This window comes from Myxine glutinosa, chromosome 14 (assembly GCF_964187855.1).
Source record: "Myxine glutinosa chromosome 14, kmMyxGlut1.1, whole genome shotgun sequence".
Classification (NCBI taxonomy): Eukaryota; Metazoa; Chordata; class Myxini; order Myxiniformes; family Myxinidae; genus Myxine; species Myxine glutinosa.
Window position 1 is genome coordinate 33,218,760 of NC_136274.1, and position 13,063 is coordinate 33,231,822.

General features: G+C 46.5%; 1 protein-coding gene across 7 annotated transcripts in view; it reads left to right on the forward strand.

Annotated features, from left to right (window-relative positions):
* Positions 1-13,063, forward strand: part of HMGXB3 (HMG-box containing 3) — a 121,324-nt gene that overhangs the window by 49,402 nt on the left and 58,859 nt on the right. For all 7 annotated transcript variants that reach the window (XR_010986955.2, XM_078768107.1, XM_068135503.2 and 4 more), the window contains exon 10: positions 3,369-3,592. Coding sequence is in view for 6 of the 7 variants with exons in the window: in XM_078768107.1 (XP_078624233.1) it covers positions 3,369-3,592 (224 nt within the window). In the remaining variant the exon portion in view is untranslated. The remainder of the gene's footprint in view (positions 1-3,368; positions 3,593-13,063) is intronic.

Below are 13,063 nucleotides of genomic sequence, written 5' to 3' on the forward strand. Positions count from 1 at the left end.
ACACAATCCTCATTTCCGCAACAATATATATATATATATATATATATATATATATATATATATATATATATATATATATATATATATATATATATATATATATATATATTTTTTTTAATATGTATATATATATATATTTTATATATATATATATATATATTTTATATATATATATATATATATTTTATATATATTTTATATATATATATACAGTGGAACCTTGACTTACGAGTTTAATTCGTTCTGTGACCGAGCTCGTAACTCAATTTGCTCGTTTCTCAAATCAAATTTCCCCATTAAAATGCATTGAAATGCTATTAATCCGTTCCAGCCCGCCAAAAACCACACCAATTTTTTTTTTAATATGCAGTATATATAAAAATATCTCGCGCTTTATATTTCACCTGTATGCAGCATACAAGTTGGCAGGATGGCCTGGACTGGAGGTACGCACACTTGACTCTAAACTGTCCAGCCTGGGTTTGAATCCCGACCCAGCTATAACCTGTCATGTCGGTGTTTCACAGGCAGGGTGATTCATCAATGTGTGTACCGCTAAACTGGGCGCCCCGTTTGCGTCCCATTAGTTGTTGGATGTTAAGGATCTCACCGTGTCTTCCACAAAGAGAAGGCGAGCTATCGCCGGCACTCTGAACAAGTTGTGGCCTGGCATGCTCTTCTCCTCTGCCGTTATATACGTCCTCCTCGGCATCTTTTTCCAGAAGAGCCCTGTCTCGTCACAGTTGAAGATTTGTGGGGGATGTATATTTCAGCTTCTATCAGTTCGGCAAAAGTTATAATAAAATCTTCAGCTGCCTTCACATCTGCCTCACCAAGTCGACAACACGCACACCTCGCTCATGTTTTTCGACGATTGCGTGTTTTATATCCAAGCACATCATCCTCTGCTTCTTCTCAGTACTGCCCTTGGCACTCATTTACTTAGGACCCATGGTTAAAACTAAGAAATTTTCCAAAATAACCAACATGCGAAAACAAAACAGCAGCGATATACGGCAGATATGCTTGCACGGCAAGATAACCACGTGACCGGAACCCACCTGGTGGCGGCTGGCGTAAGCTCCAAAATAACCAAAATGCGAAAACAAAACAGCAGCGATATACGGCAGATATGCTTGCACGGCAAGATAACCACGTGACCGGAACCCACCTGGTGGCGGCTGGCGTAAGCTCCAAAATAACCAACATGCGAAAACAAAACAGCAGCGATATACGGCAGATATGCTTGCACGGCAAGATAACCACGTGACCGGAACCCACCTGGTGGCGGGTGGCGTAAGCTCGTAACTCAGATCTCGGCTCGCATCTCAAAGCAATAAACCGCCCGAGCGACGGCTCGTATCTCGGAAAACTCGTAAGTTGGTGCACTCGTCAGTCAAGGTTCCACTGTATATATATATATATATATATATATATATATATATATATATACAGTGGAACCTTGACTTACGAGTTTAATTCGTTCCGTGACCGAGCTCGTAACTCAAATTGCTCGTATCTCAAATCAAATTTCCCCATTGAAATGCATTGAAATGCTATTAATCCGTTCCAGCCCGCCAAAAACCACACCAATTTTTTTTTAAATATACAGTATATATAATAATATCTCGCGCTTTATATTTCACCTGTATGCAGCATACAAGTTGGCAGGATGGCCTGGACTGGAGGTACGCACACTTGACTCTAAAGTCTAAACTGTCCAGCCTGGGTTTGAATCCCGACCCAGCTATAACCTGTCATGGGTGAATCACAGGCAGGGTGATTCATCAATGTGTGTACCGCTAAACTGGGCGCCCCGTTTGCGTCCCATTAGTTGTTGGATGTTAAGGATCTCACCGTGTTTTCCACAAAGAGAAGGCGAGCTATCGCCGGCACTCTGAACAAGTTGTGGCCTGGCATGCTCTTCTCCTCTGCCGTTATATACGTCCTCCTCGGCACCTCGCTCATGTTTTTCGACGATTGCGTGTTTTATATCCAAGCACAAGTTTTATATAAAACACGACGATTGCGTATTTTATATCCACAAGTTGTGGCCTGGCATGCTCTTCTCCTCTGCCGTTATATACGTCCTCCTCGACACCTCGCTCATGTTTTTCGACGATTGCGTGTTTCATAGCCAAGCTCATCATCCTCTTCTTCTTCTCAGCACTGCACTTGCCACTCACTTTCTTAGGCCCCATGGTTAAAACTAAGAAATTTTCCAAAATAACCAAAATGCGAAAACAAAAATGCAGCGCTATACGACAGAGATACTGTACGTGCACGGCAAGATAACCACGTGACCGGAACCCACCTGGCGGCGTAAACTCAAAATAACCGAAATGCGAAAACTAAAATGCAGCGCTATACGACAGAGATACTGTACGTGCACGGCAAGATAACCACGTGACCGGAACCCACCTGGCGGCGTAAACTCAAAATAACCGAAATGCGAAAACTAAAATGCAGCGCTATACGACAGAGATACTGTACTTGCACGGCAAGATAACCACGTGACCGGGTGGCGAAAGCTCGTAACTCAGATCTCGGCTCGCATCTCAAAGCAATAAACCGCCCGAGCGACGGCTCGTATCTCGAAAAACTCGTAAGTTGGGGCACTCGTAAGTCAAGGTTCCACTGTATATATGTATATATATATATATATATATATAGATATATATATATATACATATACATATACATATACATATACATAAACGCGTCCGTAAAAAAAACAAAAAACTAAATTGATATCTAGCAGCAGGTCGGTAATGCTTGCCTATAATCATGAAGCTTCTATTTATTATGTACCGATGTACAAAGCACGGTTTGCGAATGAAACATGAATAATACAAAGATCGATTGAGACACTAACCTGGGCTTGAGTGAGCCGGTGGTGGTGGTTCATATGCAGCCTGTAGCTGCTTGGCTGCATCATTTATGGGGACGCAGCTGTGCCGCTAATGCAGTGCCCCCTGTTACCAGTAAACTGGTACTCGTTTGGCCAACCTCGGAAGGATTACAGTTTGAGGCAACCCACCTAGTGTTGATTAAACCGCATGTCAGTGGCTCAAACTCAAGACTCTTAAGATCTCAAGCCAGCCACCTTAACCGTTAGGCCAACACCAGGCTTTTGCGTGAGCTGATTGAGGCAGTTACCATTACTGTTTTATATGTACAGTATCTATTTGTGAGTTACATTTACATAAATTATAATTGATGTGTTTGTGAATGTGAAGCTGTAAATTTAACTTTGTGTTATAAATGACAGGGGACCTTTGCAAAACGATTATCACAACCATTTGCTCCTTTTCATGTTCTTTCTGAGTTGGACCTGCCTATTGATTGTCAAACTCGTGTGTGTGCAGGCTAATAAAGATGCCAGTCTGCCTGCTATGAACAAAACTCCAATGGGAACAATTGAGAATCGACATTCGGAATTTGAGGATTGCGTTGAGATTCGAGGAGGCGCAGAGAAGGACAGCGATCTCCAGGGGGATGTTTTGGGGAGCACAGGAGCTCAGATTGACTTGAACAGTCAAGGCGATCAGACTGCTTTGTCTCAGCAGCTCCTACACTGTCACCAGTACAGGTACAAACCTGCATTTGCCGGAAATGGCAACCATTGTTCTCGCAGGTGAAACAAGTGCAGAGAAAAAACAGTTAAACTAGAGAGCATCTAAAAATGCAAAGCCCCGTCTGCATCCACTTTGTACTCGAACTGAATTTGACGAAAAGGAAAGTTTGAAAAAAACTGAACATTTTATTCATTTGTGTTCTCCACATTCTCATACAAAAGGTTTGTTGAAGATTTGATGACAAACACTCAATTGGGATTTTTTTTTTAATGGTCTGGACACACCGAACCCACCAATCAATGCCGTTCTGGAACCAAACTCGTGCCCTTCAAATTTGGTTCTTTGATGTAGAGACATCACTGGTGTTGGCCTAATGGTTAGGGAAGCGGGCTTGGGTTCCTAAGGTCCTGAGTTCGAATCCCGTTGAATTAACCCCAGGTGGGGTTGACTCAGCCTGTCATCCTTCCGAGGTCGGCAAAATGAGCACCAGATAACTGGTTATAGAGCGGCATTGCATCAGCGGCATACGCGTACGCGCCCACAGAAAAATGATGCAACCAGCAGCCGGGTGGCTGCACACGAACCACCCACCCACTTGTTCACTCAAGACATTTAAACTTTTCATTTTCAATTATTTTGTGAAAAAAAAAAAAAAAAAATCCACTTTGACATTATGGGTTATTATGTGCAGCTCAGTGACAAAAAAATCTATTTAATCCTTTTCAAATTCAGGCTGTAACAAGAAAATGTGAAAAAGTCAAGCGGTGTGAATACTTTCTGAAGGCACTATGTATATATACAGTCACGTGAAAAAGTAAGTACACCCCATGTAAAGTTTTGACTTTTTCAACATATTTCAACACACAGCTATTTGATCTTCATTTCAACAATATTGATAGATAAAGGTGATATAATGTAACAAATATCATGAAACATTTACATTTTGTAGTCCATTGTATAATTTAAATAAACATAAATGCAAATTTCGCATGTGGAAAAAGTAAGTACACCCTTGGCACTAATAGGTGGTATTGCCCCCTTTGGCAGAAACAACCTCAAATAGGCGTTTCTTATAACTGTCTACCAGTCTCTGACATCGACTGGGAGAAATTTTTGCCCACTCCTCCATGCAGAATTCTTTCAGCTGTGCGATGTTTGAGGGGTTTCTTGCATGTACAGCTCGTTTCAAATCCCCCCCACAATATCTCGATGGGATTTCGATCCGGGCTTTGACTTGGCCATTCCAAAACCCTCCATTTCTTTCTTTTCAGCCATTCCTTGGTGGATTTACTGGTATGTTTAGGGTCATTGTCATGTTGCAAGGTCCACCTTCGGTTGAGCTTCAACTTTCCCACACATGGCCTCACATTATCCTCAAGCACCCTCTGGTACAATGAAGAATTCATAGTGGATTCTATAATGGTGAGCTGCCCAGGCCCTGATGCAGCAAAGCTGCCCCAAACCATAATATTTCCAGCACCATGCTTTACAGTTGGTATCAGGTTCTTGTGGTCAAATGCTGTCTTTGGTTTTCGCCAAACATGTCTTCTGGTACTGTCGCCAAATAGCTCTACCGTTGACTCATCTGTCCAGAGCACATTGTTCCAGAAGTGCTGGTCTTTGCCTAGGTGTTCATTGGCAAACTTTAGTCTTGCCCTGATGTTCTTTCTGGGCAGCAAAGGTTTCCTCCTGGCACACCTCCCATGTAGATCAAATTTGTGCAGCGTCTTTCTAATGGTAGACTCGTGCACTTTGACATTAACAGTGGCAAGAGCTACCTGTAGGTCCCGTGATGACATTCTGGGGTTCTTAGAGACTTCTTTCAGCATCTTGCGGTCTGCTCTCAGGCTGAACTTGCTGGGGCGGCCTGGCCTGAACAAGTTGGCAGGTGTTTGGAATCTCCTCCACTTGTAGATGATCTTCTAGACAGTCGAATGATTGATTTCAAATTGTTTGGAGATCTTTTTAAATCCCTTCCCAGACTCGTAGGCATCTATAACCTTCTTTCTGAAGGCCTCAGGAGCTCTTGTGATCTAGGCATGGTGACGCCACACACTTCAACAACAAAGAGCAAACCAAACTAAATGTCTGAGGTTTACATAAGACAAATTCCTCCAAGATCCTCTCTAACGATGTTCTAATCATTTGCACCTGAGCTGGTGCACCTGATTCTAATTTTAGGTATTTGAAGTAGTGATAAATGTAGGGGTGTACTTACTTTTTCCACATGCGAAATTTGCATTTATGTTTATATAAATTATACAATGGACTACGAAATGTAAATGTTTCATGATATTTGTTATATTATATCACCTTTATCTTTCAATATTTAGTCAGGTTCACTATGTTTTTTCGTTCAAAATTTTGGTAGATTAGCAAAACTATACATTTTTGGAATATTCAGAGCATGAGGAATCCAAAAATTTATGTTTACATTTGCGTAGACACCTTTGCGAAAATGACACTCAGGACAGTGATGAAGATCTGTAAAAGCATATTCCTGAACGGTTTCGACCTCGTAGATCCTGTGTATAGGACTTATAGTTCAATCTGATACTACCTATAACTTCCTATAACAACCTATAACTTCAAAGGACTTGCAATATCATGTATTATGTAATACAGTTATATCACAAATATAAAGACAATGGTTTTCAATTACCTTTGTTTGTTTCTTTTCTATAATCCTGAGCACTATTTTGAGGCCTTTATTGGATTCCTTGACCCAGAAAACATAGGATTAGCATATTTATTTAAGTCTCTAGGTTGACTAGAAGCCGAGATCGCGCAAAATATGTATTTTATGGCGGCCATTTTCAAAATCCAAAATGGCGGCCATGCAGGTGTCTGTGCAAATGCCAACATTAATTTTCAGATTCTCCATGCTCGGAAGATTCCAAAAATGTACAGGTTTGCTAATCCCAAAATTTTGAACGAAATTATATTTGTTAACATAGTGAACCTGACTAATTGTTGAAATGAAGATCAAATAGCTGTATGTTGAAATATGTTGAAAAAGTCAAAACTTTACATGGGGTGTAATTACTTTTTCACACACACACACACACACACACACACACACACACACACACACACACACACACACACACACACACACACACACACACACACACACACACACACACACACACACACACACACACACACACACACACACACACACACACACACACACATATATACATATATATATATATATATATATATTCCATGTACTTATTTTCTATTGACCTGCTTCTTCAGCTTGAATAAATAAATACGATGGCCTTTATTAAGGGTTGTATATATATATATATATAGATATATAGATATATATATATATCTATATATATATACATATATATATAGATATATATATATATATATATATATATATATATATATATATATATATATATATATATATATATATATGTATATATATATATATATATATATATATATATGTATATATATTGTTACAGACGCGGTTGTGGATGTTAGTTTACCGAGCGGTTTGGTATGACCACGTCTGCACAGTTTACCCGATTATGCTCGAACGTTGACTAGTCGCGCTATGCTAGATCAATGAAGGAAAAGGACACAACGGCTGGGATTCAAATGACACGACACCAAGGGTTCAGTTCTCAAGACCTCCGGAGGAGGTTATATTATGGCGGAAGGTTAGATTACAGGGATGAGAGGGACACCATAGGAAGATAGGCACTTAGACACACTCTTATATTAACCCCAACAGACGACAGATAAACGGGACAAAAGGCTGACTCACACGGGGATTGATGGCAAGGAAAGGCAGGATCGATGGCTCCAGGTGCACCTGGGCTCAGGGCAGAATCGACCCGGTTCGGTCCGGTCCAAAGATGCGGGGAGGTATCGTCGCGCTGGGGGTGGCGGTGGCTTCCTCTGGTCTCCATAGTTCAGGCGCATCTTACCTCACATCCGGTAAGTCGCCGCGTATATCCGGCGGGGAGTGACACGCCCTCGGCTCGTTAGCTCCGCCCCAGATGGAATCGGCACGTTGCTTCTCATTGGGTGCGTGCGGGGGGGGGTTACCGGCTCCGCCCTTGACGAGGGGCTGACAAGGAGCCCCTTCGTGGTAACCCCGTCGGAGCGCATGGTCATGGCGGCTAACCGAGCCGGTGTGAGGACGCACACTCCCCCCGCGCGCCGTTGTTGTAGTTGTTGTTGTTGTTTCATGGGGAAGATGGGAGGAGGTAAGGGAAGGTCCTAAACTCACTACTGGTGCCATATAATCACATTCTGGTGCAACGAAGAGTCAGAATTAATGGAAACGAGTCCTTAACTGACATAGACTAAGAATAACTAGCAAGATGTCCGAAAGTTGTCTACGTGAGATGCGGTGGACCTGGGCACGACATTTAATGGGGGAAAAAGGGGAAGGTCGGTTCTACAGAGTGTTGTTTACAGACAATGGGACTAGGGAATGGGGGATTGGGGATAGTTGGGGAGTATTGGGGAAATAGGGGAATATTTACAAGCGGATATGGAGGCCAAATTCCATATTCGCAACATTGCACCCTTCTCTACCCTCGGGGCGTCCCGACCCGATAAATTTTTACCTATTTTAGTGTGGCACTCAGATGTAGTTCCCTCTACTATTAACTCTACCCTGAGTGCGACAGTTTTACAGATATTCACAAATGAGTAAATATGTCCCCCTGCGACGTTGCACCCTTCTCCTCACAGAAACACACCCACAGGATAACCGAATTGCGGAAAGAATTCGCAAACTAAACATACAGCCGGTAGGGAGCATTATTTACAAGACTACGCTGATATTTACACTACGATCCAGGACCTGTTTTTGGAGGGACACATGCAGATGTTATGCATAGAGAGAGCACGCATGCCAGCATCGATACACCAACCCACGAGTGCTCTGTGGCCTTATGGCCTTTAATAATGTGCAGAGCACCCCTTCCAAGCATCAAAAGCACCACCCCATAACACAGTCAGCACCATCCGGTGCACCAATAAAGCGTTCATAAATCACCGGTGGTGTCGCAGCCGGCCGATGTTCTGCCGCTGGTCTTGCCTTGGAGCCCACTTGGTGTTCTGGCTTCCTTAGAAATAAAGAAAGGCGCCAACCGCGTCCATTTCTAAATTGTGGCCGTCAGGGGGCCAACTATTAGTGGTTCACCTGTTTGGCATAGGTGCCACGTTGACCCAGAGGTCCATCAATGGGTGGTGCTTGGCCGCAAAAGAACTGCGGTCCATGGTGGGTGGCCACAAACATTGCGGTCCATATGGTGTATCGATCCCGGCAGCAAGCAGCGAAAGTGCAGGCCAACAACTGCGAAGCCAGCACCTCTCTCTCCTCTCTCTCTGCCCCAAAGCCAGATCCTCGGAGGTGGGAGACAAAAGAAGCAGACAAGTGAGTAAGGTGGTAAGGGCGCAAAAGTGCACGCAATGCAAGGTAATGCACACTGGGGGCACATGGGAACCAGGTGAGACAGGTACGTTCCTACCGTACGCCCCCCCCCCCACCAGGTAACCTACATGGCCCCTCCCTTACCCCTTACTGTATCCACAAAACACAACACTACCCATAAACATCTACTTTACAAATCAACAAACATCCACTGTCTTCCCCGTTCCTCCCATAAACCAAATTCGTCTTCTCTCCCTCCTAACCAATCAAATTTGCCATTTTCAACTTTCATCAAAATTTGCCATCTCCAACTCAACATCATAATTTGCCATTACCAATTCATCATCAGTCCCTCCTAGGGAGGGAGAGATGGAATCACCCCAATGTCTCATCCACGTCGTGATGCGTCTCACCAATCCAACAGCAGTCCTTACTTCCTGCAACAGAACAAAGAAAACACAGGTGTGGAGTCATCATCATCACCACAGGTAAGTGGCTGCGTATGGTGCGACAGGTTCATCAATCCTAACTATTTCCTAAATGACTTTAACAACTTTACACTACCCGGGGTCTTTCTCCGGCCAAACCATTGGCCCTCTTACACTATGGGTTCTAAAAACCAATTCCCATTGGCCAAACTGTGGTGCTTTTCAATTTGGGGTCTCACTCCCCCGATTCATCTCCCGGTGCCCTCGCACAATTTCTGGGCTGTGGCGTGTACCTCTCCCAGCGGGTCTACCCACCTGCACACCTCCACCACTGCAGTTGCCTCCGAGCTTACCTGCTCCTTACCCTAACCTAACTACCTGGGGAAGGCCCTCTGGCGCTCTCCCCACTCGGTGCCCTCTCTGGCACTGGGCTGCCCGATCCACACCCGGGATCCTCAGGCACCCACTCACAACTACCGGCTCCCAGAGCCCACCTGCGGCCTCACCTGGCCGACATCCTCACAGTGGTGGAGTGCCCAACCAACTACACACACTAACAGGCTACACGCCCAGCCATTTCCACAACACTAACGCACCCATTCACAATACCATTCTGTCACCCGCACCACAAATGCCAATATCCAACCACAATTTACCTATACCCTCTGTTGTGGAAAACCATTCAGGTCCGCACAACTTTAGCCCAACGGTTTGGTTTAATTGCATTTAGATCATTAGATCATTCCTGTAAGTAGAAATACACAATAAGCATACGATGCGACATCTCATAAAGCCATTCATATCAGTCAATGCAAGCAAGCTAGATATTCTATAAAGGCGTACCATTAACGAGGCTACCGATGTAACATGTCACAAGGGAGAAGTCTCGGAGCACTGACACAGCAACGGGTCTTATAGTCACGCCCCTAGTGGGGACAACAATGACAGCGAGCAGCGAGCATCCCCACCCGGGTTCAGTACGGATACGATTTCACTACATTCACCCCCCGTCAGAATTATACGGCCGCGTGGCTAAAAGCGAGTGAGCGTCAGCATGGGCGCGGAGTATCAGTCGGCCCAACCGTAGCGGGCCGGGCGGCGAATTTCTCTGCCAGCACGCGTTCGAAATTCCCCGGGTACGGCGTCTCGTAACCCTGTATCCCCGGTGTCAGAGGCGTCAACAGGGTCGGGTGACGAAGGGGGTAACGCCAAGTCGTCGGACCCGGGCAGTCTCGACGGGGGGAGGGTCGGTGGACTATCGGCGATGGGAGCGTCGGGAGAGGTCATAGTCTCATAGATGGGTTCGACCGGTTCGTCCGATTCCCTACTAAGGTTGTCGACCCCGCAAGGGGCAAGATGACGAACGGAGACAGTAGTCTCACGACCATCAGACGTCATCACACGAGCATGCTCAGGATTAGCCTGGAGAATCTGCACTTTGTCCACAAGGGGGTCGTACTTGCTCGCGCGAACTGCCCGTTTAAGGTAGGCCGGCCCGGGCCCAGCGAGCCAACTGGGCAAAGACCGTATACACCCCGAGCTCCTGGGGTGGTGGAAAAGACGCTCGTGGGGAGTTTGGTTAGTTGCCGTACTCAGGAGTGCCCGGATTGAGTTCAACGCCGCAGGTAGCGACCAAGCCCATTTATCGAGGCCCCGGCCGTGGGTCCGGAGATGGAGCATGACGGCCCTCCAGATAATCCCGTTGAAGCGTTCGATCTGCCCATTAGCCTGGGGTCTATACGGCGTGGTGTAACTAGACGCAACGTTGTTTTGGAGCAGATAGCCGCGCACCTCCTGAGACAAGAAGACTGCACCCCGGTCGGTATGGACATAGGCCGGGTAACCGAACATTGAGAACAAGTTCTGTAAGCAACGCATCACCGTGGCAGCAGTCATGTCCGCGCACATATAAGCAAAGGGGAATCGTGAGTACTCATCAACGATAGTGAGCAGATAGCGAGAGCCGCTCGACACCGGCAAAGGGCCCTTGAAATCCATCGCCAAGCGTTCCCACGGGCGTGTAGCCTTCACCAGAGTCCCCATAGGGGGGTTATAGAAACGCGGTTTGATTTCCGCGCAGATAGCGCAGTCGCGACAGATACGGCGGATATCGTCAATCGAGTAAGGGAGATTCCCACTCCGCACGAAATGAGCGAAACGCGTTACGCCGGGATGGCCCGCAGTAGCATGCAGCACCCGTAGGCCCTCCAACGAGGTGATACCAGCACATGTAGTGGGGCGCGATAAGGCATCGGCGGCCTGGTTATCCTTCCCTGGGCGATATTTGATGGTGTAACAGAAGTCGGCGAGTTCGATACGCCAGCGAGTGATTTTCTCGTTCTTAATGCGCTGGGCGTGTAAGGTGTCGTACATGAACGCAACGCTTTGCTGGTCCGTGATGATTTGGAAGCTCCGCCCGAGTAGGTACGGGCGCCATCGCCGAATAGACTCGACGATCGCATACGCTTCCTTTTCAACGGACGAGTGCCGCCGCTCAGCGGAGGTAAGAGTCCGTGAAAAGAAAGCCACGGGACGTCCCCCTTGGGAGAGGGTCGCCGCGATGGCCTGATCCGAGGCGTCACTTTCGAGGACGAACGAGCCGCTCTCGTCGATGGTTGCTACGGCGGCTCGGGCGATGTCGGTCTTAAGACCTTCAAAGGCCGTCAATGCGGCCGAACTCAGGGGAAAAGTGTCGCAGGCCACAAGGGGGCGAAGTTTCGCGGAGAAATTTTGCACCCATTTGGAGTAATGGGCGAACAGCCCAAGGGCGCGTTTCAGGGACGCCCGATCGCAGGGAGGGGCCATGTCGAGCAAAGGTCGCAGACGTTCCTTATCCGGAGAGACAGAGCCATGGGTCACGGTGTACCCCAGAAGATCTATGGTGCGTAGGGAGTATCGGCACTTATCCTCGTTCATAGTTAAGTGATACCGTTGCGCGACCTCAAGGAAGCGCTTCAGATTAGCGTCATGGTGCCCTTGGTCATATCCACAAACCGTAAGGTTATCGAGGTAGACGAAAACATCGGTTAAGTGCTCCCGCGCAACGAGGTCATCCATGGCCCTCTGGAAACAAGCGACCCCGTTCGTCACCCCAAAAGGCAATCGTGTGAATTGGTACAACCGCTGCCCCGACTCGAAAGCGGTATAGATACGATCCGCCCTAGAGATAGGGATCTGGTGGTACGCACTACGGAGATCGAGAGTACTATAGACCGAATACTGGGACACCTGTTGCACTAGCGCGTCCATCCCCGGAAGGGGGTAGGCATCCAGCTGTGTAAAGCGGTTAATCGTTTGGGAATAGTCGATCACCATGCGTTTGCGATGGGCCTCACTGCGCACCACTAAGACCTGGGCACGCCACGGCGACCTACTAGGTTCTATGATGCCGTCTTTCAAGAGCTGAGTCGTTTCGTCCGCAATGAATTGCATGTCCGCGCGAGAGTAGCGTCTCGATTTTACCGCGACAGGGGTACAGTCGGAGGTTAGATTGGGGAACAGTGAAAGCGGACGGACGTCCATTTGCGCTAGGGCGCACACCGTTAGCGCGTCGTCCGCCCCCACAACAAGAGTGTCAGGCCCACCGAACTCCATTACCAGACGTCCATGCAGCTTAAGAAAATCGTGTCCTAGCAGAATATCAG